General features: G+C 42.8%; 3 protein-coding genes and 15 non-coding genes across 18 annotated transcripts; 3 read left to right on the forward strand and 15 right to left on the reverse strand.

The window, feature by feature from the left end:
- The first annotated feature begins 1,083 nt into the window (after nucleotides 1-1,083).
- Nucleotides 1,084-3,518, forward strand: isp2 (Type-2 ice-structuring protein). Its single transcript, NM_001140809.2, is given in 9 exon segments — nucleotides 1,084-1,122; nucleotides 1,351-1,438; nucleotides 1,533-1,583; nucleotides 1,701-1,757; nucleotides 2,008-2,070; nucleotides 2,346-2,437; nucleotides 2,655-2,780; nucleotides 3,036-3,135; nucleotides 3,253-3,518. Coding segments are annotated over 8 exon segments (624 nt in total). The 5' UTR covers nucleotides 1,084-1,122; nucleotides 1,351-1,377; the 3' UTR covers nucleotides 3,327-3,518.
- A 215-nt stretch (nucleotides 3,519-3,733) lies between these two features.
- Nucleotides 3,734-5,983, reverse strand: LOC123744209 (uncharacterized). The gene is made up of 2 exons (XM_045722952.1): nucleotides 4,698-5,983; nucleotides 3,734-4,579 (listed from the first exon to the last, which is right to left on the reverse strand). The coding sequence occupies exons 1-2, from the start codon at nucleotides 5,625-5,627 to the stop codon at nucleotides 4,433-4,435; spliced, it is 1,077 nt and encodes a 358-aa protein (XP_045578908.1). The 5' UTR covers nucleotides 5,628-5,983; the 3' UTR covers nucleotides 3,734-4,432.
- A 275-nt stretch (nucleotides 5,984-6,258) lies between these two features.
- Nucleotides 6,259-9,848, reverse strand: LOC106610378 (zinc finger protein OZF). The gene is made up of 4 exons (XM_014209708.2): nucleotides 9,234-9,848; nucleotides 8,989-9,122; nucleotides 8,473-8,596; nucleotides 6,259-8,149 (listed from the first exon to the last, which is right to left on the reverse strand). Exons 1-4 carry the CDS (start codon nucleotides 9,490-9,492, stop codon nucleotides 7,350-7,352), a joined length of 1,317 nt encoding a protein of 438 aa, XP_014065183.1. The 5' UTR covers nucleotides 9,493-9,848; the 3' UTR covers nucleotides 6,259-7,349.
- trnay-gua (transfer RNA tyrosine (anticodon GUA)) lies at nucleotides 9,635-9,723 on the forward strand. The gene is given in 2 exon segments: nucleotides 9,635-9,671; nucleotides 9,688-9,723. It is a non-coding gene; the product is annotated as a tRNA-Tyr (tRNA).
- Nucleotides 9,849-10,154: 306 nt separating the features above from the next.
- trnay-gua (transfer RNA tyrosine (anticodon GUA)) lies at nucleotides 10,155-10,243 on the forward strand. Its single transcript is given in 2 exon segments — nucleotides 10,155-10,191; nucleotides 10,208-10,243. It is a non-coding gene; the product is annotated as a tRNA-Tyr (tRNA).
- Nucleotides 10,244-10,412: 169 nt separating this feature from the next.
- Nucleotides 10,413-10,484, reverse strand: trnae-cuc (transfer RNA glutamic acid (anticodon CUC)). Its single transcript has one exon. It is a non-coding gene; the product is annotated as a tRNA-Glu (tRNA).
- A 109-nt stretch (nucleotides 10,485-10,593) lies between these two features.
- trnae-cuc (transfer RNA glutamic acid (anticodon CUC)) lies at nucleotides 10,594-10,665 on the reverse strand. The gene has a single exon. It is a non-coding gene; the product is annotated as a tRNA-Glu (tRNA).
- A 1,926-nt stretch (nucleotides 10,666-12,591) lies between these two features.
- Nucleotides 12,592-12,663, reverse strand: trnae-cuc (transfer RNA glutamic acid (anticodon CUC)). The gene has a single exon. It is a non-coding gene; the product is annotated as a tRNA-Glu (tRNA).
- Nucleotides 12,664-13,848: 1,185 nt separating this feature from the next.
- On the reverse strand, nucleotides 13,849-13,920 carry trnae-cuc (transfer RNA glutamic acid (anticodon CUC)). The gene has a single exon. It is a non-coding gene; the product is annotated as a tRNA-Glu (tRNA).
- A 1,185-nt stretch (nucleotides 13,921-15,105) lies between these two features.
- trnae-cuc (transfer RNA glutamic acid (anticodon CUC)) lies at nucleotides 15,106-15,176 on the reverse strand. Its single transcript has one exon. It is a non-coding gene; the product is annotated as a tRNA-Glu (tRNA).
- A 283-nt stretch (nucleotides 15,177-15,459) lies between these two features.
- Nucleotides 15,460-15,531, reverse strand: trnae-cuc (transfer RNA glutamic acid (anticodon CUC)). Its single transcript has one exon. It is a non-coding gene; the product is annotated as a tRNA-Glu (tRNA).
- Nucleotides 15,532-16,304: 773 nt separating this feature from the next.
- Nucleotides 16,305-16,376, reverse strand: trnae-cuc (transfer RNA glutamic acid (anticodon CUC)). Its single transcript has one exon. It is a non-coding gene; the product is annotated as a tRNA-Glu (tRNA).
- A 1,597-nt stretch (nucleotides 16,377-17,973) lies between these two features.
- trnae-cuc (transfer RNA glutamic acid (anticodon CUC)) lies at nucleotides 17,974-18,045 on the reverse strand. Its single transcript has one exon. It is a non-coding gene; the product is annotated as a tRNA-Glu (tRNA).
- Nucleotides 18,046-20,232: 2,187 nt separating this feature from the next.
- trnae-cuc (transfer RNA glutamic acid (anticodon CUC)) lies at nucleotides 20,233-20,305 on the reverse strand. Its single transcript has one exon. It is a non-coding gene; the product is annotated as a tRNA-Glu (tRNA).
- A 2,011-nt stretch (nucleotides 20,306-22,316) lies between these two features.
- Nucleotides 22,317-22,388, reverse strand: trnae-cuc (transfer RNA glutamic acid (anticodon CUC)). Its single transcript has one exon. It is a non-coding gene; the product is annotated as a tRNA-Glu (tRNA).
- A 109-nt stretch (nucleotides 22,389-22,497) lies between these two features.
- On the reverse strand, nucleotides 22,498-22,569 carry trnae-cuc (transfer RNA glutamic acid (anticodon CUC)). Its single transcript has one exon. It is a non-coding gene; the product is annotated as a tRNA-Glu (tRNA).
- A 2,011-nt stretch (nucleotides 22,570-24,580) lies between these two features.
- trnae-cuc (transfer RNA glutamic acid (anticodon CUC)) lies at nucleotides 24,581-24,653 on the reverse strand. Its single transcript has one exon. It is a non-coding gene; the product is annotated as a tRNA-Glu (tRNA).
- Nucleotides 24,654-24,937: 284 nt separating this feature from the next.
- On the reverse strand, nucleotides 24,938-25,011 carry trnae-cuc (transfer RNA glutamic acid (anticodon CUC)). The gene has a single exon. It is a non-coding gene; the product is annotated as a tRNA-Glu (tRNA).
- Nucleotides 25,012-26,339: the final 1,328 nt, after the last annotated feature.

Raw genomic sequence — 26,339 nt, forward strand, 5'->3', positions numbered from 1 at the left:
CATAGTAATGGCTGGAAACACATGCGTTCCATGGGTTTGATACCATTCCAATCACCACATATTGATGATACATTTAAGTTAGTCTGAAACAGAACATTTTTTCAAGTCCGACCCACTCGTTGGATGACATCAAGTCAGTTAAGGAAGCAGTTTATGGTCAGCAAAGAATTAAAGGTGATCTCCAGGGCACCGTTCCAGACATGATCACAATAAGGACATTGTTATTATTTTACCACCACTTACTGGAACACAGTAAGTGACATTGATAAAGGCTGTATTTTAATTCCTAATCTGGCAGCCTGGTCTCAAACACTAGACGTAACATAGTAAACCCAAATTAGTATGATATGTTACATTTGGTATGGTTACATAAGACAGGTTACTTCAGGCAAAAACGAAAGAAGGGTGGTTGGTCAAAAATAAAAGTAGGGTGGTTGGTCGGGGTGGATGAGTGGGCGGACAACATGAATGTTTAGCAACCCAAAGGATGTGTGTTCGAATCTTATCATGGACAACTTTACCATTTGAGCTAATTAGCAAATATTTACTACTTTTTAGCCACGTAGCAACTACTTAGCATGTTAGCTAACCCTTCCCCTAAACTTAAGCTTTTAACCTAACTCCTAACCCCTAACATGACTAATGTTAGCAACCTAGCTAATAGCAACCTAGCTAAACTGAGCCACTTAACTAACATTAGCCATAACAAATTGGAATTCGTAACATATGTTTTGCAAATTCATAACATTCTACGAATTGCAATTCGTAACATATCATACACATTTTATTCATACCATATAATATGAAACGGATTATGGACATCCACAAATTAAAATGAAACGTAACATATCATACTAACGGGAGTGTCCTGGATTTACTTTTACTATGTTATGTCTACCCCCGAGTCTAGGTTGAATCTTGAATTTTTCATCTGAAGTATAAGCACAAAGCCATGAAGTGTCAAAGTCCAATGCTGTTTCGTCATTCACTGCACGTGCATAAGTGAAAGTCTGCGGGACACAACAGTATATAAAGAGAGTACTAATCTCCACTCATCACTCCATCACTGGCCTACCTGAGGAAGAGTACCTGAAGAAAACAGTGATTTACCTACTACAAAAGGTAAGTCCTACAGCATCTGTTGCCTAGTGTCGACTCATTCAACTTGGCTTATTTTCTCTCCCTTTCTCCGTTTAGATGTATGTATTTACTGTGGTGCTGATTAACTTTGAGCTAGATTTTTAAGGTTGTCTTGTGTGGGGAAATACTCTTGTCTAGTGATAGTCTGAAATGATTGTGTATCATTCTCTCTAGTTGATTCTCCAACACGTTCTCTCCCTTTTCATCCAGACAAGCAGCACCACCATCATCACCACCATGAAGGTTCTGATCATCTTTGCACTACTTTGTGTCGCCCTCTCTGCTAGGGCAGCAGCAGGTAAGACAGCCAAATACTCAACAATGTCACTAATACAGCACAGGGTAATTCATTGTTACTGAAAAATGACAATAGTCGTGTTTTTCCCTTTAAGTTCCTGTGGAGAGCGATGCTGTGGCGGTAGAAGAGCCAAAAAGTGCCCCAGGTTTGTTGCTCTAATTATGTTTGTATTGAGAGCAGTAATACAGCACTGAATCAACACTTCTCCCAATTCCCAGTTGAATGAAAGTCAAATTGATTTCCTTGTTCCGTGTTTCTGCAGAGGAGGTTGTTGAGGTTGAGGCTCCTGCAGCAGAGGAGAAGCTGAGTGACGCCCAAGGTCAGTTCTTCTCTGTGGGCTTTAATCAAGCAGGAGCATCACTGTCTATTGTGGAGCATCACCTCATTTGAGCATCACCTCATTTCCTGATCAATTACAATTTATTCACATTGGTACAAAACAAATGAATTAAACTACAGGTCACGTATAAAATATTAGCTAGGAAAATAAATATATTGAATCTACATCTCATTGTCGGTGATTTGCTGGTGGCTTTCAAAGTGATATTCTTGTCTGATTATGTGTTTAGGTGTCTTTTCAGAAGCTGAGAATGAGGAGGTTGAGGTGGCTGCAGCAGCACCTAAAGATAAAGGTAGGGACTCTCCATGATGAGTGATGTTAAGTTAACCATCACTGGTTGTACTATTGATGCCTGTGTACACTGTGCAATGCATGGTCACAATGAAATAATGTTTTGGTTTCCCCATCAGCAGGGAGAGGAAAAAACACCAGCATGACTAAAAAAACATTCATGTTTTACATTATGAGATCAAGCGTTTTACTTTGGAAAGTTCATACTCCTGTCAATATCAACTCCTTGGTATTACGATGTCAAATCATTGTTATATTTTATCTTTGTCTTCACAGAGGCACGCAGGTTCTGCCCTGACGGATGGTTCAGCTACCAGTCCAAGTGTTACATGTTTGTGAACACACCTCGGTCCTGGTTCGGAGCCGAGGTAACGCACTTCTCAATGTAATATATTTAGTGTCTAAAATCTTGACGTGAATTAGTTACTATGACTGCAAATTGTGCACTTTCAAAAAATGTCTGTGCGTTTGTGTCTGTATACTGTAATGTCACTATGAGGGAGCTCAACCCTTTTGTTCATGTGCAGGCCTACTGTGTGAGTGTGTACAGGTGTCTCACCCCTCGCCTCCCTGCTCTTCTTTCAGGAACACTGCAATGAACTGGGCGCCAGCCTGGCCTCCGCCAGCTCCTCCCCCGAGTATCGTTACCTGCAACAGATAACCAGAACAGCCAACAGAGCCACCGCCTGGATCGGTGGATTCTACCTCCAGGTGTGAGAAAGGGTTGTCCTGAAAACCTCTGCCATCTAAGCATACGTAGCGCCCCAAGTTTTTCTGACAGTGACCGGTCAAGAAACAGTTCTGGGTCCTAGAGTTTTTCCCTCAGAGCACATGGCCGGGAAACACTCTGGGCCTCGTGTTTAAATAGCTTCTGATATTTTAATCATGCAGCTAGGTATGATATCAGATCTGTTAGTGGTAAGGGATAGTAGTGCAGCTAAGTCTTATGACTCTTTGTTTACTCAGGGAACTTGGATGTGGATCGACCGCTCAGGAATGTATTACACCAACTGGTACAGCCAGAGCACCGCAACCAGCAACTCCTGCATGTACCTGCAATCTGCTGGTAAGACATGAACCTAAAGATGTTACCTGAAAAGTAATGACATCTGGGCATAGGCCCAGAACTGTAAGCCGATGAAATGACTGACATTACTTTTTTTGGTCGTTTTTCCTTTGGTAGTGGGCCAGGGGTGGAGGAACCTCGGATGTGGCACACAATACCCATTCATCTGCGTGCACAACTATCGCTGTTAGTCAACATTGTGAAGATGCTGTTAATTGCTTGACACCTTTTCTAACTGCTTTCAACATGTGCTTTGTTTACTTGACTGTAAGTGACTTTAAGTGTTCGCCAAAGGCCTAAATGTGATGCAATTTCAAATGTAATTGCCCGTTTATGTACCTCAACCTTTTATTGTTTTCCAGTAATAAACATTTTTTTAAAGTACTATGACATTGTAAAGGCTGGTACTTTCTGGAAGATGGCAGTATTGTCTAAGACGGCTCTGGCCTTTAAAAAGGTACATTTGCTTTTTAATTCTACGCATGAATGAATTTGACTTGACCATATAAAAGAGATGATTAGAAAGGATTTGAGACGAGGACAAAAAGACTGGAGGATACTCAATTTATTGAGCCTCAATTGACCCATTTATTGAGTTCTGTCTTGGGCTTGACATCTTCAACTGTACATGGCAGAAAAGTGAGCCGTAAAATAAAAATATGGTGTGGAAACTAACTTTAGAATTCATAGAAGATAAAATGTCACCTTTTTATAAGTTGTTCTATTCAAACAAAACTTTTAACAATGACCGTAGGTCATACACAACCTGGAGAAAGTGCAACTAGTTCTTGTCATTAAAACAGTATTTATTTTCACGAAAACAAAGTGACAGTTGACAACTTGTTAAACTCAAATTCTGATGTGCATTCCTGGTTGTCATTGACATGACTATTATCATGGATAAATGTCATAGAAAAACCACAAATCTCAAGGCTCAATTTATCTACGTCTTGTAATAACTTACCTCATGTGAGATGTCCACCCGTTCGTTTTCTGCTGGCTTCTTCTGACGGTGATAGCGCACCTGCCACTAATGAAAATGAGGAATCTTACACAAATAATAATATAATAATTATCAATAATTTTGCTCTTTCTTTAGCCATCTTACATATAAAACCTTATTTGTTCATCAAAAATTGTGAATAACTCACCACCTTGACATTGTCTGTAAGCTTGAGTTCATTTACACACAAAAAAAATCATACAATGATGCTCCAACTTCTTAATCATAGCCTCAATTTTGTCCCGCACATTGAATATAGTTGCGGAGAGTCCCTGTAATCTAGATTCAGATCATTCAGGCGAGAAAAAACATCACCAAGACAGGCCAGTCGTGTGAGAAACTCGTCATCATGCTTCCCTGAATCTCAGGTGGCTCCTGAGATTCCTCTGTTGCTGTGGAGGTCCTCTTTGCTGCCTGTCCTTTCAACCATTCTGCAGCCATCTGTAACACATTCATACTGCTCTAAATAACAATAACCAGGCCATTTCATCAAAACAATAGAGTGGTATAGTTTGGCACACACTCAGTCACCCACACACACATTCTAAAGGTGACATACCTTGGTGATGAACTCATCTTCTCTCTTGGTCTTTCTGGCCCAGAGGTTCGTGACCTTGTCATACCAGCGCCGCTCCCCGAGCTCCTGACAGACCCTCAACTGTTCATTCTCTATGCACATCATGGCCATGTTCTGGTGGAGCTGATCGTCCAGCTTTTCCCCTTTCACAAAGTCCTGAATGCGCTTCTGGCAGGGGAAGCTTTCCTCCACGTAGGCTGAGGTCACTCCAATGGTCGCCACAAGGCACATCAGCTTGTAGAGCTCTGGTAGTGGGTTCTTCTGGGACCGGATGAAACAGAGCTTGTGGCTGTCCTGCTGCTGTCCTTGGCCTGTGTAGAACGCCTTCAGGTCCACTCTGAGCCTGTCCATGTTGAAGAAGCCCCCGTAGAGCTTCGCCAGGCTATCCAACACGTCTGTTGCAAAACGGATGTTATTGTCAGTGAACTTCGCTGGATCCAGCAGCTCGAGGAAGCGTAGGTCATCCAGATGTGTGTAACAAACCTGGATCTGAGAGATGAGGGTTTCCAGAGCTTCGTAGTACACAGCCTTGAAGTGTGTCAGAGGGTCTAAGTCATCCGTCCACTTGAGACTCTCGCATGGATGTTGAGCCAAACTCTCAGCCTTCTGGTAGACGCTGTCGAAGGCAGAGTCAGACTTCTTTCTCTGGATGTGTTGAACCAGCTCCTCAATGCTAGCTTTGCAGGCTGCCACATCCATTGCTTTGTGCTTCAGAGTGTCAAACGCAACATCAATGTTGGGGAAAACCTGCTCGTAGGTGAAGAGCTGGAACACAAACGGGAAATCCTCAAGTTTCGAAACAAGATTGTTTGCTTCATAGGATGATTCGCCATTTACCTCATCCATGTTCCCAATGTGGTTGATGGTGTCGTAAAATGCGTGGTAGGTGTTCGCCACTTCACTGAGGAGCATTGAGTTGTTGTCCAGTGGCAGTCGGTCAGCATTGACCTCGCTCCAAGTTTCATTGAAGAACCTCAGTCGGTGGGGAACAAAAATGAAGGGAACGGCCTCAGATCACAAAATATCAACTTCAGTCAACACAGTGCTGAGACAGTGTGAGTAGGAGTTGACGAAGACAGTGTTGTGGACCATCTCCCTCACTTTTGCCGTCTGCATGTTTAGCTCGTGCGCAGACACGGCCCATCCATTGTAAGACTGTACCACAAGTTTTTTTTCTCTCGCAGTCATGGTCGGCAATTTCCATACATATAAGGTCAGATCCCCCCCCCTCAAAACATGGTTAAAACTCTAATTTTGATATCACGGTTGGTCAGTCCTTGTATCCATAGCTCGGTCTATGAATTTGAGAGTTGGTACATTACTTCAGCCCCCTCCTTATGCTTTTTACCGAAAACAGGGGTGGCTAGGACGCGTTGTTATTGTTTCAACTGCTGATTGCCGCTGCAAGATGAAAGTGAAATAAATAAAAGTTATTCTAGCAATACTTAATACCCAGAGCAAGTGAAATACATATTATCAAGAATTGTTTTCCCAATGAAATGCAACAGTATATGTTATGCTATATATGTGGACAGACTCAGGACAGGATACAATATTTTATCATTACAACATAGAAGCATGGATTGGATATAATGTACAGTGAATACCAGCTGCTTTGTCGAAATTACATTTGTTAAAACAAACAAATAAAATATATGTAGGCTAATATTTGTAGTAGAGTAAAAAGGGTCAGTAGGGAAAACGACCTTGATCAGAATAAACTTTGTTTTCACTAGCCACAATGTCACAACTGGCTATATCGTAAAAATGTATGTATTTTCATTTTTGCTCTTCATGTTAAGGTTAGGGTTAGGCATAAGGATAGCAGTGTGGTTAGGTTTAAAATCAAAATGTAAGAAGAGAAATTGTAGAAACTGGCGGCTTTATGACTTTGTAGCTGTGGAAGCTAGTGACGACCAATAAACTTTGAGAGAAACATAACTCAACAGGGGGAGATCTATTTCTATCCAATCAGAACGTGAAGGGGTGATTTGGCTTTGTGTGTCAATCCCCTCACACTATTGTTACCGCCACAGTAATGATAGAAGTTGTAGTAGTCACTGTCGATGTACTTCGTAATGGTGCAAATTAAAATGTCAGCTAAAATTGAACTAAACATTGATCAAATTACCTAAAATAACAATGTGATATTATAAGAAAAAACAAATGTATGCACAGGTCAATCTGTCCCACACACGTAGACACTTTACTCAAGACACTTAAGTCTCCTCAACAAAGCAATAGAATACGCAGAGTTCAACAAACTTGGTTTTAGGTTCAGAATTTCCCCCATGATAGCACAAGACCACTAGCATGGGTACCAGTCTGTTTAGCTAACGTTCCACTCCTTGTACTCTGTGCCATTGCCAAACAATTACGTTATTTCCAACAACAAATCAGCAACTCCTCGCAAAATCCAGCTGCATATTAAACGCTGAGATTGAAGAAAGGCCAGTTTCTATGGCCCATAGCACAAGGAGTGGAACGTTAGCTAAACAGACTGGTACCCAGACTACAGGACCACAACATTCTAGTCAGAACGCAGATTAGAATGTTACGGCCATGGAACATTTGGTGCCAACAAGTAAACATAGACGGTAGTTTGTTGCTGTTACTCTGTATATCTACAGCTCTTTAATCTTTACACAAGTGTTTCTCCAGGCAGTGTTTCTGAGTGAAACACTTGCCACACCGCTCACAGCCAAAGGGCTTCTCCCCAGTGTGAACCCTCTTGTGAGTTTTAAGGTTACAGAGGTAGGCAAAGCTCTTGCCGCAGTAGTTGCAGATGAACGGACGCTCCCCCGTGTGAGTAAACTGGTGGGTCTTAAGAGTTTGTTTCGTACTGAAAGCCTTCCCGCATATCTCGCAGCCGAAAGCCCTGCTGTGACTGGTGGAGTGTGCAATGAGAGCTTTCTTATTGTGAAACGTCTTGCCGCACGCCTCGCAGTCCAACCTTGTGCCGAAGCCGTGAGCTGCCACCATGTGATTCTTCCGGCTCTGGGCGTGGCAGAACGCCTTGCCACACTCCCCGCACTCGTGATTCCCCTCCCCTCCCCTGTGACAGAGCTGGTGCTTCTTGAGGTTGTTAATCTGGGAGAAACCCTTGCCGCACTGTTTGCAGACGAACGGCCTCTCCCTCGTGTGAACCCGCTCGTGGATTATCACCTGGCTACGGTAGTTGAAGCGTTTGTTGCAGTATGAACAGGCGTGCATTTCCCTGCCCGTGAGGTGGTCGACCATCTTGTTTTCTGCGACACTGGGGGTGAAGCCGACGGTGTCACTCTCTGACCCCGGCTCAGACTTGACCCACATCTCCAGCTCTTCGCTGAAGCCTTGGCTGGTGTCTTCTTCCTCGGGCTCTGCTGTGGAGCTGTGGTACGCCTCTGACTGGCTCTCGTCCATGGCCTGGAAATCATCTTCTAGGGACAGGCCACCTGCAGAAACAGTGAGAGTGAAGTGACGATTTTGGAGCATTTGTTGACAATGACAACGTAGTTTAGTGGGAAGTATCAGAACAACATGCGTTTTAACATTCAAGTTAGTTTTCATTTAAAGTCAGCTTTAACATAAGATAAGATAGATAAGCTAAATACTGGTTTATCCCTGTTGGGAAATGTTGGTTGCGGCTCTGTGCATACATAAAAGCACATATTCAAACAGAGAAGGGACAGTAAACGCAGGTAGAAAAAGTGCAGTTCACACAACAGAACACTGTCAACATGATCACAGTGTTAGTAGTATTGTCAGACATAACTACCATTTCCTTCTCCACTGATAATGATGTGCTCTGCTTCCTCCGGGTGACTAGCCTCCACAACCTCCTCCGGCCTGTCCTCACCTTTATGGTCTGGTTGTAAAATGATCTGTTTCACGTCAGGACACTGCAACAAATAGGAGGTTAAACGTTTAAACTAACATTATACCACTTCTATAACATACAAGCCATTGCACTCCAAAGCTAACGTTGTATGTGGACACAAACTGAACAACATGGGTGAGTGACTGCCACTGACCGACAATACTTTTCTCTCTGACACACGGGGGTTTCTAATGTGATATGAAAACATGTAATGCTACACTCGCTATTCATTGGTTGTCAATATACCGTTAAGGCTAAAAAGTGGTCAATTTGGTAAAACAAGAACATAATGAGAGGTGTTGTTCCATCCTAGTCTTATAATTCATTTATACAATACACCATCCATATAGCTAGGCCAACATTGACATGCAGCAGTTCAAGGACCAGACACCATAAATAGGAGTGTTAACCAACTTCCTCCTTCACTGTTCTGCGCTGTGGTGCACTGGTTTCTCCCATTTCGATGGCAGCATCCACTCCATAGTGCCTCTCCCTCAAAACCAACTGTTTGCCCGGAAACCACTGGTCCCCCACGGCTTTATTATTCTCTGCACACAACAATAAAAGGGTGATGTAGGCTACTTATAGTGACTTTTTACATGCATGATTACAGAGCTAGCTACAGTCAATATAAGAGAACATCGTCACACTCAACGTACGGATCTCGTCGCAAAGTTGAACTTCTAAAGATATATCAACAGAAGAGGTGCCCCGCTTTGGGCTCTCGGTCCCGAGCTCGATTTGCATACAGTGCAATGCCTTCCGAAGAGTGTCATTCTCTCCCTGTTGTCGGGATATCTCCGAGAATAGAAGGGCAGAACTGTAATCGACCAGTTTTGTAATCTCTGCAACGGCAGACGTCGTCAGCGTCTCCATAATTGAAGAAAGTTGCGCCTGGAAAGACCCGTTTGTAGACATTTCGGCAGTTCTAACGAGCGGTCAATACACGGAAATCTCACGATGGCTGAATGGTCGACGTTGATGAACATCCGGTAGAAAAGACTAAACTCAATGCTACGGTACAAACGTGTACCTTTTGCACCAACGGTTTCTCCATGTTCCTTCGATAGCTCAGTTGGTAGAGCGGAGGACTGTAGAACGGTAAATGCTGTAATCCTTAGGTCGCTGGTTCAAATCCGGCTCGAAGGAGGACACTTTTTCTACCTCATCAATGCGCCCCAAAAATTATTTTTACCTGTTATTCGCACATCCCCCTATAGAGAATAATATGTGCATTTCCAGTTTCCTTAAAGATAGTCCAGGCGTACGAATCCAATCATACAGAAGAATTCAAAACACTTCAAGTTTATCCACAATTCTCCACATTCGATAGCTCAGTTGGTAGAGCCAAGGACAATTAAATACTAAATGCTGTAAATCCGGCTCGAAAGAGGAACCTTTTCCTACCTCATAAAGGCCCCTAAAATATATACTTTTGCCTGTTGTTCGCACATTCCCCTATAGACAATAAAACGTGCATTTCTAGTTTCCTAATTAAGAAAGAATCCAAATTAACTCACAAAATAGTAAAGACGAATTCAGAACACATAGATAATCCACAATTAAGTAATTTTCATTGTCCTTCGATAGCTCAGTTGGTAGAGCGGAGGACTGTAGAACGGTATACGCTGAAATCCTTAGGTCGCTGGTTCAAATCCGGCTCGAAGGAGGATATTTTTGTATTCATGTCATAAATTTTGCGTTAGCCTTCAAGTTATTCAAAAGTACACAATGACTTATAAAATATTGTCATAGTTGTATGGATAGAATTGCAATGTAAAATGGTACGTATGTGTAATATCCTACTAAATTAATTGTAACAGCTCCCAAAAGACTAGTTCCCTGACCGGGAATCGAACCCGGGCCGCGGCGGTGAGAGCGCCGAATCCTAACCACTAGACCACCAGGGAAGGATACGAAGACGCAACTCGTTTCACAATTTGAAATGGTACATAAGTGCGATAACTGACAAAATTCATTGTGACAGGTTGCACAAGTAAACAAGTCGCAAAAGACTAGTTCCCTGACCGGGAATCGAACCCGGGCCGCGGCGGTGAGAGCGCCGAATCCTAACCACTAGACCACCAGGGAAGGATACTGCAGTGCAAATCGGTTCACAATTTGAAATGGTACAGACAGTTGAAGTCAGAAGTTTACAAACACTTAGGTTGGAGTCATTAACCTGTTAGGGCTAGGGGGCAGTATTTGCACGGCTGGATAAAAAAAATGTACCCGATTTAATCTGGTTACTAATCCTACCCAGTAACTAGAATATGCATATACTTATTATATATGGATAGAAAACACTCTAAAGTTTCTAAAACTGTTTGAATGGTGTCTGTGAGTAATAACAGAACTCATTTGGCAGGCAAAACCCTGAGACATTTTCTGACAGGAAGTGGATACCTGATGTGTTGTATTACCTTTAAACCTATCCCATTGAAAAACACAGGGGCTGAGGAATATTTTGGCACTTCCTATTGCTTCCACTAGATGTCACCAGCCTTTACAAAGTGTTTTGAGTCTTCTGGAGGGAGATCTGCCCGAACAAGAGCCATGGAACGATGATGGCCCATTAGACACCTGGCGCGCGAGTTCATGTTGGGTACCCTCGTTCCAATACATTATAAAAGAGTATGCATTCGTCCACCTTGAATATTATTCATGTTCTGGTTAAAAAAAGGCCCTAATGATTTATGCTATACAACGTTTGACATGTTTGAACGAACGTAAATATATTTTTTCCCCTCGTTCATGACGAAGTCCGGCTGGCTTAGATCATGTGCTAACAAGACGGAGATTTTTGGACATAAATGATGAGCTTTTTTGAACAAAACTACATTCGTTATGGACCTGTGATACATGGAAGTGACATCTGATGAAGAGAATCAAAGGTAATGGATTATTTACATAGTATTTTCGATTTTAGATCTCCCCAACATGACGTCTAGTCTGTATCTCAACGCGTATTTTTCTGGGCGCAGTGCTCAGATTATTGCAAAGTGTGATTTCCCAGTAAGGTTATTTTTAAATCTGGCAAGTTGATTGCGTTCAAGAGATGTAAATCTATAATTCTTTAAATGACAATATAATATTTTACCAATGTTTTCTAATTTGAATTATTTAATTTGTGGTGTTGACTTGACTGCCGGTTATTGGAGGGAAACGATTTCCTCAACATCAATGCCATAGTAAAACGCTGTTTTTGGATATAAATATGAACTTGATAGAACTAAAAATGCATGCATTGTCTAACATAATGTCCTAGGAGTGTCATCTGATGGAGATTGTAAAAGGTTAGTGCATCATTTTAGCTGGTTTTATGGTTTTGGTGACCCTGTCTTTGAATTGACAAAACATTACACACAACTCTTGTAAATGTACTGTCCTAACATACTCTAAATTTATGCTTTCGCCGTAAAACCTTTTTGAAATCGTAAAACGTGGTTAGATTAAGGAGATGTTTATCTTTCAAAGGGTGTAAAATAGTTGTATGTTTGAAAAATTTGAATTTTGACATTTATTTGGATTCAAATTTGCCGCTCTTGAAATGCACCTGCTGTTGATGGAGTGCACCACGGGTAGCCCATAGAGGTTAACAAAGTATAGTTTTGGCAAGTCGTTTAGGACTTCTACTGTGTGCATGACACAAGTAATTTTTCCAACAATTTGAGAGCGCCGAATCCTAACCACTAGACCACCAGTTTTTGGAGAAATGTCCTCTGGTCTGATGAAACAAAAATACAACTGTTTGGCCATAATGACCATTGTTATGTTTGGAGGAAATAGGGGGAAGCTTGCATGCCGAAGAACACCATACAAACCGTGAAGCACGGGGGTGGCAGCATGATGTTGTGGGGGTGCTTTGCTGCAGGAGGGAGTGGTACAGCACTCGACCACACCAGGGAAGGACACTGCAGGGCAAATCGTTTCACAATTTGAAGTGGTACATATGTGCGATAACTGACAAAATTCATTGTGACAGGTTGCACGAGTAAACAAGTCGCAAAAGACTAGTTCCCTGACCGGGAATCGAACACGGGCCGCGGCGGTGAGAGCGCCGAATCCTAACCACTAGACCACCAGGGAAGGATACTGCAGTGCAAATCGGTTCACAATTTGAAATGGTACAGACAGTTGAAGTCAGAAGTTTACAAACACTTAGGTTGGAGTCATTAAGACTCGTTTGTCAACCACTCCACACATGTCTTGTTAACAAAGTATAGTTTTGGCAAGTCGTTTAGGACTTCTACTGTGTGCATGACACAAGTAATTTTTCCAACAATTGTTTACAGACAGATTATTTCTGTCTGTAAACTGCTTGACATCATGGGAAAATCAAAAGAAATCAGCCAAGTGCAAATCAATCCCAGAACAACAGCAAAGGACCTTGTGAAGATGCTGGAGGAAACAGGTACAAAAGTATCTCTATCCACAGTAAACCAGTCCTATATCGACATAACCTGAAAGGGCGCTCAGCAAGGAAGAAGCTACTGCTCCAAAACCGCCATAAAAAAGCCAGACTACAGTTTGGGGAGAAAGATCGTAGTTTTTGGAGAAATGTCCTCTGGTCTGATGAAACAAAAATACAACTGTTTGGCCATAATGACCATTGTTATGTTTGGAGGAAATAGGGGGAAGCTTGCAAGTCGGTTAGGACTTCTACTTTGTGCATGACACAAGTCATTTTTCCAACAATTGTTTACAGACAGATTATTTCTGTCTGTAAACTGCTTGACATCATGGGAAAATCAAAAGAAATCAGCCAAGTGCAAATCAATCCCAGAACAACAGCAAAGGACCTTGTGAAGATGCTGGAGGAAACAGGTACAAAAGTATCTCTATCCACAGTAAACCAGTCCTATATCGACATAACCTGAAAGGGCGCTCAGCAAGGAAGAAGCTACTGCTCCAAAACCGCCATAAAAAAGCCAGACTACAGTTTGGGGAGAAAGATCGTAGTTTTTGGAGAAATGTCCTCTGGTCTGATGAAACAAAAATACAACTGTTTGGCCATAATGACCATTGTTATGTTTGGAGGAAATAGGGGGAAGCTTGCATGCCGAAGAACACCATACCAACCGTGAAGCACGGGGGTGGCAGCATGATGTTGTGGGGGTGCTTTGCTGCAGGAGGGACTGGTGCACCACTCGACCACACCAGGGAAGGACACTGCAGGGCAAATCGTTTCACAATTTGAAGTGGTACATATGTGCGATAACATAAAAAAATCATTGTGACAGGTTGCACGAGTAAACAAGTCGCAAAGACTAGTTCCCTGACCGGGAATCGAACCCGGGCCGCGGCGGTGAGAGCGCCGAATCCTAACCACTAGACCACCAGGGAAGGATACTGCAGTCCAAATCGGTTCACAATTTGAAATGGTACAGACAGTTGAAGTCAGAAGTTTACAAACACTTAGGTTGGAGTCATTAAGACTCGTTTGTCAACCACTCCACACATGTCTTGTTAACAAAGTATGGTTTTGGCAAGTCGTTTAGGACTTCTACTTTGTGCATGACACAAGTCATTTTTCCAACAATTGTTTACAGACAGATTATTTCTGTCTGTAAACTGCTTGACATCATGGGAAAATCAAAAGAAATCAGCCAAGTGCAAATCAATCCCAGAACAACAGCAAAGGACCTTGTGAAGATGCTGGAGGAAACAGGTACAAAAGTATCTCTATCCACAGTAAACCAGTCCTATATCGACATAACCTGAAAGGGCGCTCAGCAAGGAAGAAGCTACTGCTCCAAAACCGCCATAAAAAAGCCAGACTACAGTTTGGGGAGAAAGATCGTAGTTTTTGGAGAAATGTCCTCTGGTCTGATGAAACAAAAATAGAACTGTTTGGCCATAATGACCATTGTTATGTTTGGAGGAAATAGGGGGAAGCTTGCAAGTCGGTTAGGACTTCTACTTTGTGCATGACACAAGTCATTTTTCCAACAATTGTTTACAGACAGATTATTTCTGTCTGTAAACTGCTTGACATCATGGGAAAATCAAAAGAAATCAGCCAAGTGCAAATCAATCCCAGAACAACAGCAAAGGACCTTGTGAAGATGCTGGAGGAAACAGGTACAAAAGTATCTCTATCCACAGTAAACCAGTCCTATATCGACATAACCTGAAAGGGCGCTCAGCAAGGAAGAAGCTACTGCTCCAAAACCGCCATAAAAAAGCCAGACTACAGTTTGGGGAGAAAGATCGTAGTTTTTGGAGAAATGTCCTCTGGTCTGATGAAACAAAAATACAACTGTTTGGCCATAATGACCATTGTTATGTTTGGAGGAAATAGGGGGAAGCTTGCATGCCGAAGAACACCATGCCAACCGTAAAGCACGGGGGTGGCAGCATGATGTTGTGGGGGTGCTTTGCTGCAGGAGGGACTGGTGCACCACTCGACCACACCAGGGAAGGACACTGCAGGGCAAATTGGTTCGCAATTTGAAGTGGTACAGATGTGCGATAACCTACTAAATTCATTATGACAGGTTGCACAAGTAAACAAAGAGCGAAGACTAGTTCCCTGACCGGGAATCGAACCCGGGCACGGCGGTGAGAGCGCCGAATCCTAACCACTAGACCACCAGGGAAGGATACTGCAGCGCAAATCGGTTCACAATTTGAAATGGTACATATGTGCGATAACATAAAAAATCATTGTGACAGGTTGCACAAGTAAACAAGTCGCAAAAGACTAGTTCCCTGACCGGGAATAGAACCCCGGCTGCGAGAGCGCCCAAACCTAACCACTAGACCACCAGGAAAGGATACTGCAGGGCAAATCGTTTCACAATTTGAAATGGTACATATGTGCGATAACTGACAAAATTCATTGTGACAGGTTGCACGAGTAAACAAGTCGCAAAAGACTAGTTCCCTGACCGGGAATCGAACCCGGGCCGCGGCGGTGAGAGCGCCGAATCCTAACCACTAGACCACCAGGGAAGGATACTGCAGTGCAAATCGGTTCACAATTTGAAATGGTACAGACAGTTGAAGTCAGAAGTTTACAAACACTTAGGTTGGAGTCATTAAGACTCGTTTGTCAACCACTCCACACATGTCTTGTTAACAAAGTATAGTTTTGGCAAGTCGTTTAGGACTTCTACTGTGTGCATGACACAAGTAATTTTTCCAACAATTGTTTACAGACAGATTATTTCTGTCTGTAAACTGCTTGACATCATGGGAAAATCAAAAGAAATCAGCCAAGTGCAAATCAATCCCAGAACAACAGCAAAGGACCTTGTGAAGATGCTGGAGGAAACAGGTACAAAAGTATCTCTATCCACAGTAAACCAGTCCTATATCGACATAACCTGAAAGGGCGCTCAGCAAGGAAGAAGCTACTGCTCCAAAACCGCCATAAAAAAGCCAGACTACAGTTTGGGGAGAAAGATCGTAGTTTTTGGAGAAATGTCCTCTGGTCTGATGAAACAAAAATACAACTGTTTGGCCATAATGACCATTGTTATGTTTGGAGGAAATAGGGGGAAGCTTGCATGCCGAAGAACACCATACCAACCGTGAAGCACGGGGGTGGCAGCATGATGTTGTGGGGGTGCTTTGCTGCAGGAGGGAGTGGTGCACCACTCGACCACACCAGGGAAGGACACTGCAGGGCAAATCGTTTCACAATTTGAAGTGGTACATATGTGCGATAACTGACAAAATTCATTGTGACAGGTTGCACAAGTAAACAAGTCGCAAAAGACTAGTTCCCTGACCGGGAATCGAACCCGGGCCGCGGCGGTGAGAGCGCCGAATCCTAACCACTAGACCACCAGGGAAGGATACTGCAGTGCAAATCGGTTCACAATTTGAAATGGTACAGACAGTTGAAGTCAGAAGTTTACAAACACTTAGGTTGGAGTCATTAAGACTCGTTTGTCAACCACTCCACACATGTCTTGTTAACAAAGTATAGTTTTGGCAAGTCGTTTAGGACTTCTACTGTGTGCATGACACAAGTAATTTTTCCAACAATTGTTTACAGACAGATTATTTCTGTCTGTAAACTGCTTGACATCATGGGAAAATCAAAAGAAATCAGCCAAGTGCAAATCAATCCCAGAACAACAGCAAAGGACCTTGTGAAGATGCTGGAGGAAACAGGTACAAAAGTATCTCTATCCACAGTAAACCAGTCCTATATCGACATAACCTGAAAGGGCGCTCAGCAAGGAAGAAGCTACTGCTCCAAAACCGCCATAAAAAAGCCAGACTACAGTTTGGGGAGAAAGATCGTAGTTTTTGGAGAAATGTCCTCTGGTCTGATGAAACAAAAATAGAACTGTTTGGCCATAATGACCATTGTTATGTTTGGAGGAAATAGGGGGAAGCTTGCAAGTCGGTTAGGACTTCTACTTTGTGCATGACACAAGTCATTTTTCCAACAATTGTTTACAGACAGATTATTTCTGTCTGTAAACTGCTTGACATCATGGGAAAATCAAAAGAAATCAGCCAAGTGCAAATCAATCCCAGAACAACAGCAAAGGACCTTGTGAAGATGCTGGAGGAAACAGGTACAAAAGTATCTCTATCCACAGTAAACCAGTCCTATATCGACATAACCTGAAAGGGCGCTCAGCAAGGAAGAAGCTACTGCTCCAAAACCGCCATAAAAAGCCAGACTACAGTTTGGGGAGAAAGATCGTAGTTTTTGGAGAAATGTCCTCTGGTCTGATGAAACAAAAATACAACTGTTTGGCCATAATGACCATTGTTATGTTTGGAGGAAATAGGGGGAAGCTTGCAAGTCGGTTAGGACTTCTACTTTGTGCATGACACAAGTCATTTTTCCAACAATTGTTTACAGACAGATTATTTCTGTCTGTAAACTGCTTGACATCATGGGAAAATCAAAAGAAATCAGCCAAGTGCAAATCAATCCCAGAACAACAGCAAAGGACCTTGTGAAGATGCTGGAGGAAACAGGTACAAAAGTATCTCTATCCACAGTAAACCAGTCCTATATCGACATAACCTGAAAGGGCGCTCAGCAAGGAAGAAGCTACTGCTCCAAAACCGCCATAAAAAAGCCAGACTACAGTTTGGAGAGAAAGATCGTAGTTTTTGGAGAAATGTCCTCTGGTCTGATGAAACAAAAATACAACTGTTTGGCCATAATGACCATTGTTATGTTTGGAGGAAATAGGGGGAAGCTTGCATGCCGAAGAACACCATACCAACCGTGAAGCACGGGGGTGGCAGCATGATGTTGTGGGGGTGCTTTGCTGCAGGAGGGACTGGTGCACCACTCGACCACACCAGGGAAGGACACTGCAGGGCATATTGGTTCGCAATTTGAAGTGGTACAGATGTGCGATAACCTACTAAATTCATTATGACAGGTTGCACAAGTAAACAAAGAGCAAAGACTAGTTCCCTGACCGGGAATCGAACCCGGGCCGCGGCGGTGAGAGCGCCGAATCCTAACCACTAGACCACCAGGGAAGGATACTGCAGTGCAAATCGGTGCACAATTTGAAATGGTACAGACAGTTGAAGTCAGAAGTTTACAAACACTTAGGTTGGAGTCATTAAGACTCGTTTGTCAACCACTCCACACATGTCTTGTTAACAAAGTATAGTTTTGGCAAGTCGTTTAGGACTTCTACTGTGTGCATGACACGAGTAATTTTTCCAACAATTGTTTACAGACAGATTATTTCTGTCTGTAAACTGCTTGACATCATGGGAAAATCAAAAGAAATCAGCCAAGTGCAAATCAATCCCAGAACAACAGCAAAGGACCTTGTGAAGATGCTGGAGGAAACAGGTACAAAAGTATCTCTATCCACAGTAAACCAGTCCTATATCGACATAACCTGAAAGGGCGCTCAGCAAGGAAGAAGCTACTGCTCCAAAACCGCCATAAAAAAGCCAGACTACAGTTTGGGGAGAAAGATCGTAGTTTTTGGAGAAATGTCCTCTGGTCTGATGAAACAAAAATACAACTGTTTGGCCATAATGACCATTGTTATGTTTGGAGGAAATAGGGGGAAGCTTGCAAGTCGGTTAGGACTTCTACTTTGTGCATGACACAAGTCATTTTTCCAACAATTGTTTACAGACAGATTATTTCTGTCTGTAAACTGCTTGACATCATGGGAAAATCAAAAGAAATCAGCCAAGTGCAAATCAATCCCAGAACAACAGCAAAGGACCTTGTGAAGATGCTGGAGGAAACAGGTACAAAAGTATCTCTATCCACAGTAAACCAGTCCTATATCGACATAACCTGAAAGGGCGCTCAGCAAGGAAGAAGCTACTGCTCCAAAACCGCCATAAAAAAGCCAGACTACAGTTTGGGGAGAAAGATCGTAGTTTTTGGAGAAATGTCCTCTGGTCTGATGAAACAAAAATAGAACTGTTTGGCCATAATGACCATTGTTATGTTTGGAGGAAATAGGGGGAAGCTTGCAAGTCGGTTAGGACTTCTACTTTGTGCATGACACAAGTCATTTTTCCAACAATTGTTTACAGACAGATTATTTCTGTCTGTAAACTGCTTGACATCATGGGAAAATCAAAAGAAATCAGCCAAGTGCAAATCAATCCCAGAACAACAGCAAAGGACCTTGTGAAGATGCTGGAGGAAACAGGTACAAAAGTATCTCTATCCACAGTAAACCAGTCCTATATCGACATAACCTGAAAGGGCGCTCAGCAAGGAAGAAGCTACTGCTCCAAAACCGCCATAAAAAAGCCAGACTACAGTTTGGGGAGAAAGATCGTAGTTTTTGGAGAAATGTCCTCTGGTCTGATGAAACAAAAATACAACTGTTTGGCCATAATGACCATTGTTATGTTTGGAGGAAATAGGGGGAAGCTTGCAAGTCGGTTAGGACTTCTACTTTGTGCATGACACAAGTCATTTTTCCAACAATTGTTTACAGACAGATTATTTCTGTCTGTAAACTGCTTGACATCATGGGAAAATCAAAAGAAATCAGCCAAGTGCAAATCAATCCCAGAACAACAGCAAAGGACCTTGTGAAGATGCTGGAGGAAACAGGTACAAAAGTATCTCTATCCACAGTAAACCAGTCCTATATCGACATAACCTGAAAGGGCGCTCAGCAAGGAAGAAGCTACTGCTCCAAAACCGCCATAAAAAAGCCAGACTACAGTTTGGGGAGAAAGATCGTAGTTTTTGGAGAAATGCCCTCTGGTCTGATGAAACAAAAATACAACTGTTTGGCCATAATGACCATTGTTATGTTTGGAGGAAATAGGGGGAAGCTTGCATGCCGAAGAACACCATGCCAACCGTAAAGCACGGGGGTGGCAGCATGATGTTGTGGGGGTGCTTTGCTGCTCTAGGGACTGGTGCACCACTCGACCACACCAGGGAAGGACACTGCTGGGCAAATTGGTTCGCAATTTGAAGTGGTACAGATGTGCGATAACCTACTAAATTCATTATGACAGGTTGCACAAGTAAACAAGTCGCAAAAGACTAGTTCCCTGACCGGGAATAGAACCCCGGCTGCGAGAGCGCCCAAACCTAACCACTAGACCACCAGGAAAGGATACTGCAGGGCAAATCGTTTCACAATTTGAAATGGTACATATGTGCGATAACTGACAAAATTCATTGTGACAGGTTGCACGAGTAAACAAGTCGCAAAAGACTAGTTCCCTGACCGGGAATCGAACCCAGGCCGCGGCGGTGAGAGCGCCCGAATCCTAACCACTAGACCACCAGGGAAGGATACTGCAGTGCAAATCGGTTCACAATTTGAAATGGTACAGACAGTTGAAGTCAGAAGTTTACAAACACTTAGGTTGGAGTCATTAAGACTCGTTTGTCAACCACTCCACACATGTCTTGTTAACAAAGTATAGTTTTGGCAAGTCGTTTAGGACTTCTACTGTGTGCATGACACGAGTAATTTTTCCAACAATTGTTTACAGACAGATTATTTCTGTCTCAAAACTGCTTGACATCATGGGAAAATCAAAAGAAATCAGCCAAGTGCAAATCAATCCCAGAACAACAGCAAAGGACCTTGTGAAGATGCTGGAGGAAACAGGTACAAAAGTATCTCTATCCACAGTAAACCAGTCCTATATCGACATAACCTGAAAGGGCGCTCAGCAAGGAAGAAGCTACTGCTCCAAAACCGCCATAAAAAAGCCAGACTACAGTTTGGGGAGAAAGATCGTAGTTTTTGGAGAAATGTCCTCTGGTCTGATGAAACAAAAATAGAACTGTTTGGCCATAATGACCATTGTTATGTTTGGAGGAAATAGGGGGAAGCTTGCAAGTCGGTTAGGACTTCTACTTTGTGCATGACACAAGTCATTTTTCCAACAATTGTTTACAGACAGATTATTTCTGTCTGTAAACTGCTTGACATCATGGGAAAATCAAAAGAAATCAGCCAAGTGCAAATCAATCCCAGAACAACAGCAAAGGACCTTGTGAAGATGCTGGAGGAAACAGGTACAAAAGTATCTCTATCCACAGTAAACCAGTCCTATATCGACATAACCTGAAAGGGCGCTCAGCAAGGAAGAAGCTACTGCTCCAAAACCGCCATAAAAAAGCCAGACTACAGTTTGGGGAGAAAGATCGTAGTTTTTGGAGAAATGTCCTCTGGTCTGATGAAACAAAAATACAACTGTTTGGCCATAATGACCATTGTTATGTTTGGAGGAAATAGGGGGAAGCTTGCAAGTCGGTTAGGACTTCTACTTTGTGCATGACACAAGTCATTTTTCCAACAATTGTTTACAGACAGATTATTTCTGTCTGTAAACTGCTTGACATCATGGGAAAATCAAAAGAAATCAGCCAAGTGCAAATCAATCCCAGAACAACAGCAAAGGACCTTGTGAAGATGCTGGAGGAAACAGGTACAAAAGTATCTCTATCCACAGTAAACCAGTCCTATATCGACATAACCTGAAAGGGCGCTCAGCAAGGAAGAAGCTACTGCTCCAAAACCGCCATAAAAAAGCCAGACTACAGTTTGGGGAGAAAGATCGTAGTTTTTGGAGAAATGTCCTCTGGTCTGATGAAACAAAAATACAACTGTTTGGCCATAATGACCATTGTTATGTTTGGAGGAAATAGGGGGAAGCTTGCAAGTCGGTTAGGACTTCTACTTTGTGCATGACACAAGTCATTTTTCCAACAATTGTTTACAGACAGATTATTTCTGTCTGTAAACTGCTTGACATCATGGGAAAATCAAAAGAAATCAGCCAAGTGCAAATCAATCCCAGAACAACAGCAAAGGACCTTGTGAAGATGCTGGAGGAAACAGGTACAAAAGTATCTCTATCCACAGTAAACCAGTCCTATATCGACATAACCTGAAAGGGCGCTCAGCAAGGAAGAAGCTACTGCTCCAAAACCGCCATAAAAAAGCCAGACTACAGTTTGGGGAGAAAGATCGTAGTTTTTGGAGAAATGTCCTCTGGTCTGATGAAACAAAAATACAACTGTTTGGCCATAATGACCATTGTTATGTTTGGAGGAAATAGGGGGAAGCTTGCATGCCGAAGAACACCATGCCAACCGTAAAGCACGGGGGTGGCAGCATGATGTTGTGGGGGTGCTTTGCTGCAGGAGGGACTGGTGCACCACTCGACCACACCAGGGAAGGACACTGCTGGGCAAATTGGTTCGCAATTTGAAGTGGTACAGATGTGCGATAACCTACTAAATTCATTATGACAGGTTGCACAAGTAAACAAAGAGCAAAGACTAGTTCCCTGACCGGGAATCGAACCCGGGCCGCGGCGGTGAGAGCGCCGAATCCTAACCACTAGACCACCAGGGAAGGATACTGCAGCGCAAATCGGTTCACAATTTGAAATGGTACATATGTGCGATAACATAAAAAAATCATTGTGACAGGTTGCACAAGTAAACAAGTCGCAAAAGACTAGTTCCCTGACCGGGAATCGAACCCGGGCCGCGGCGGTGAGAGCGCCGAATCCTAACCACTAGACCACCAGGGAAGGATACTGCAGTGCAAATCGGTTCACAATTTGAAATGGTACAGACAGTTGAAGTCAGAAGTTTACAAACACTTAGGTTGGAGTCATTAAGACTCGTTTGTCAACCACTCCACACATGTCTTGTTAACAAAGTATAGTTTTGGCAAGTCGTTTAGGACTTCTACTGTGTGCATGACACGAGTAATTTTTCCAACAATTGTTTACAGACAGATTATTTCTGTCTCTAAACTGCTTGACATCATGGGAAAATCAAAAGAAATCAGCCAAGTGCAAATCAATCCCAGAACAACAGCAAAGGACCTTGTGAAGATGCTGGAGGAAACAGGTACAAAAGTATCTCTATCCACAGTAAACCAGTCCTATATCGACATAACCTGAAAGGGCGCTCAGCAAGGAAGAAGCTACTGCTCCAAAACCGCCATAAAAAAGCCAGACTACAGTTTGGGGAGAAAGATCGTAGTTTTTGGAGAAATGTCCTCTGGTCTGATGAAACAAAAATAGAACTGTTTGGCCATAATGACCATTGTTATGTTTGGAGGAAATAGGGGGAAGCTTGCAAGTCGGTTAGGACTTCTACTTTGTGCATGACACAAGTCATTTTTCCAACAATTGTTTACAGACAGATTATTTCTGTCTGTAAACTGCTTGACATCATGGGAAAATCAAAAGAAATCAGCCAAGTGCAAATCAATCCCAGAACAACAGCAAAGGACCTTGTGAAGATGCTGGAGGAAACAGGTACAAAAGTATCTCTATCCACAGTAAACCAGTCCTATATCGACATAACCTGAAAGGGCGCTCAGCAAGGAAGAAGCTACTGCTCCAAAACCGCCATAAAAAAGCCAGACTACAGTTTGGGGAGAAAGATCGTAGTTTTTGGAGAAATGTCCTCTGGTCTGATGAAACAAAAATACAACTGTTTGGCCATAATGACCATTGTTATGTTTGGAGGAAATAGGGGGAAGCTTGCAAGTCGGTTAGGACTTCTACTTTGTGCATGACACAAGTCATTTTTCCAACAATTGTTTACAGACAGATTATTTCTGTCTGTAAACTGCTTGACATCATGGGAAAATCAAAAGAAATCAGCCAAGTGCAAATCAATCCCAGAACAACAGCAAAGGACCTTGTGAAGATGCTGGAGGAAACAGGTACAAAAGTATCTCTATCCACAGTAAACCAGTCCTATATCGACATAACCTGAAAGGGCGCTCAGCAAGGAAGAAGCTACTGCTCCAAAACCGCCATAAAAAAGCCAGACTACAGTTTGGGGAGAAAGATCGTAGTTTTTGGAGAAATGTCCTCTGGTCTGATGAAACAAAAATACAACTGTTTGGCCATAATGACCATTGTTATGTTTGGAGGAAATAGGGGGAAGCTTGCAAGTCGGTTAGGACTTCTACTTTGTGCATGACACAAGTCATTTTTCCAACAATTGTTTACAGACAGATTATTTCTGTCTGTAAACTGCTTGACATCATGGGAAAATCAAAAGAAATCAGCCAAGTGCAAATCAATCCCAGAACAACAGCAAAGGACCTTGTGAAGATGCTGGAGGAAACAGGTACAAAAGTATCTCTATCCACAGTAAACCAGTCCTATATCGACATAACCTGAAAGGGCGCTCAGCAAGGAAGAAGCTACTGCTCCAAAACCGCCATAAAAAAGCCAGACTACAGTTTGGGGAGAAAGATCGTAGTTTTTGGAGAAATGTCCTCTGGTCTGATGAAACAAAAATACAACTGTTTGGCCATAATGACCATTGTTATGTTTGGAGGAAATAGGGGGAAGCTTGCATGCCGAAGAACACCATACCAACCGTGAAGCACGGGGGTGGCAGCATGATGTTGTGGGGGTGCTTTGCTGCAGGAGGGACTGGTGCACCACTCGACCACACCAGGGAAGGACACTGCAGGGCAAATTGGTTCGCAATTTGAAGTGGTACAGATGTGCGATAACCTACTAAATTCATTATGACAGGTTGCACAAGTAAACAAAGAGCAAAGACTAGTTCCCTGACCGGGAATCGAACCCGGGCCGCGGGCGGTGAGAGCGCCGAATCCTAACCACTAGACCACCAGGGAAGGATACTGCAGCGCAAATCGGTTCACAATTTGAAATGGTACATATGTGCGATAACATAAAAAAATCATTGTGACAGGTTGCACAAGTAAACAAGTCGCAAAAGACTAGTTCCCTGACCGGGAATAGAACCCCGGCTGCGAGAGCGCCCAAACCTAACCACTAGACCACCAGGAAAGGATACTGCAGGGCAAATCGTTTCACAATTTGAAATGGTACATATGTGCGATAACTGACAAAATTCATTGTGACAGGTTGCACGAGTAAACAAGTCGCAAAAGACTAGTTCCCTGACCGGGAATCGAACCCGGGCCGCGGGCGGTGAGAGCGCCCGAATCCTAACCACTAGACCACCAGGGAAGGATACTGCAGTGCAAATCGGTTCACAATTTGAAATGGTACAGACAGTTGAAGTCAGAAGTTTACAAACACTTAGGTTGGAGTCATTAAGACTCGTTTGTCAACCACTCCACACATGTCTTGTTAACAAAGTATAGTTTTGGCAAGTCGTTTAGGACTTCTACTGTGTGCATGACACAAGTAATTTTTCCAACAATTGTTTACAGACAGATTATTTCTGTCTGTAAACTGCTTGACATCATGGGAAAATCAAAAGAAATCAGCCAAGTGCAAATCGATCCCAGAACAACAGCAAAGGACCTTGTGAAGATGCTGGAGGAAACAGGTACAAAAGTATCTCTATCCACAGTAAACCAGTCCTATATCGACATAACCTGAAAGGGCGCTCAGCAAGGAAGAAGCTACTGCTCCAAAACCGCCATAAAAAAGCCAGACTACAGTTTGGGGAGAAAGATCGTAGTTTTTGGAGAAATGTCCTCTGGTCTGATGAAACAAAAATACAACTGTTTGGCCATAATGACCATTGTTATGTTTGGAGGAAATAGGGGGAAGCTTGCAAGTCGGTTAGGACTTCTACTTTGTGCATGACACAAGTCATTTTTCCAACAATTGTTTACAGACAGATTATTTCTGTCTGTAAACTGCTTGACATCATGGGAAAATCAAAAGAAATCAGCCAAGTGCAAATCAATCCCAGAACAACAGCAAAGGACCTTGTGAAGATGCTGGAGGAAACAGGTACAAAAGTATCTCTATCCACAGTAAACCAGTCCTATATCGACATAACCTGAAAGGGCGCTCAGCAAGGAAGAAGCTACTGCTCCAAAACCGCCACAAAAAAGCCAGACTACAGTTTGGGGAGAAAGATCGTAGTTTTTGGAGAAATGTCCTCTGGTCTGATGAAACAAAAATAGAACTGTTTGGCCATAATGACCATTGTTATGTTTGGAGGAAATAGGGGGAAGCTTGCAAGTCGGTTAGGACTTCTACTTTGTGCATGACACAAGTCATTTTTCCAACAATTGTTTACAGACAGATTATTTCTGTCTGTAAACTGCTTGACATCATGGGAAAATCAAAAGAAATCAGCCAAGTGCAAATCAATCCCAGAACAACAGCAAAGGACCTTGTGAAGATGCTGGAGGAAACAGGTACAAAAGTATCTCTATCCACAGTAAACCAGTCCTATATCGACATAACCTGAAAGGGCGCTCAGCAAGGAAGAAGCTACTGCTCCAAAACCGCCATAAAAAAGCCAGACTACAGTTTGGGGAGAAAGATCGTAGTTTTTGGAGAAATGTCCTCTGGTCTGATGAAACAAAAATAGA

This window comes from Salmo salar, chromosome ssa08 (genome assembly GCF_905237065.1).
Source record: "Salmo salar chromosome ssa08, Ssal_v3.1, whole genome shotgun sequence".
NCBI classification, from domain to species: domain Eukaryota; kingdom Metazoa; phylum Chordata; class Actinopteri; order Salmoniformes; family Salmonidae; genus Salmo; species Salmo salar.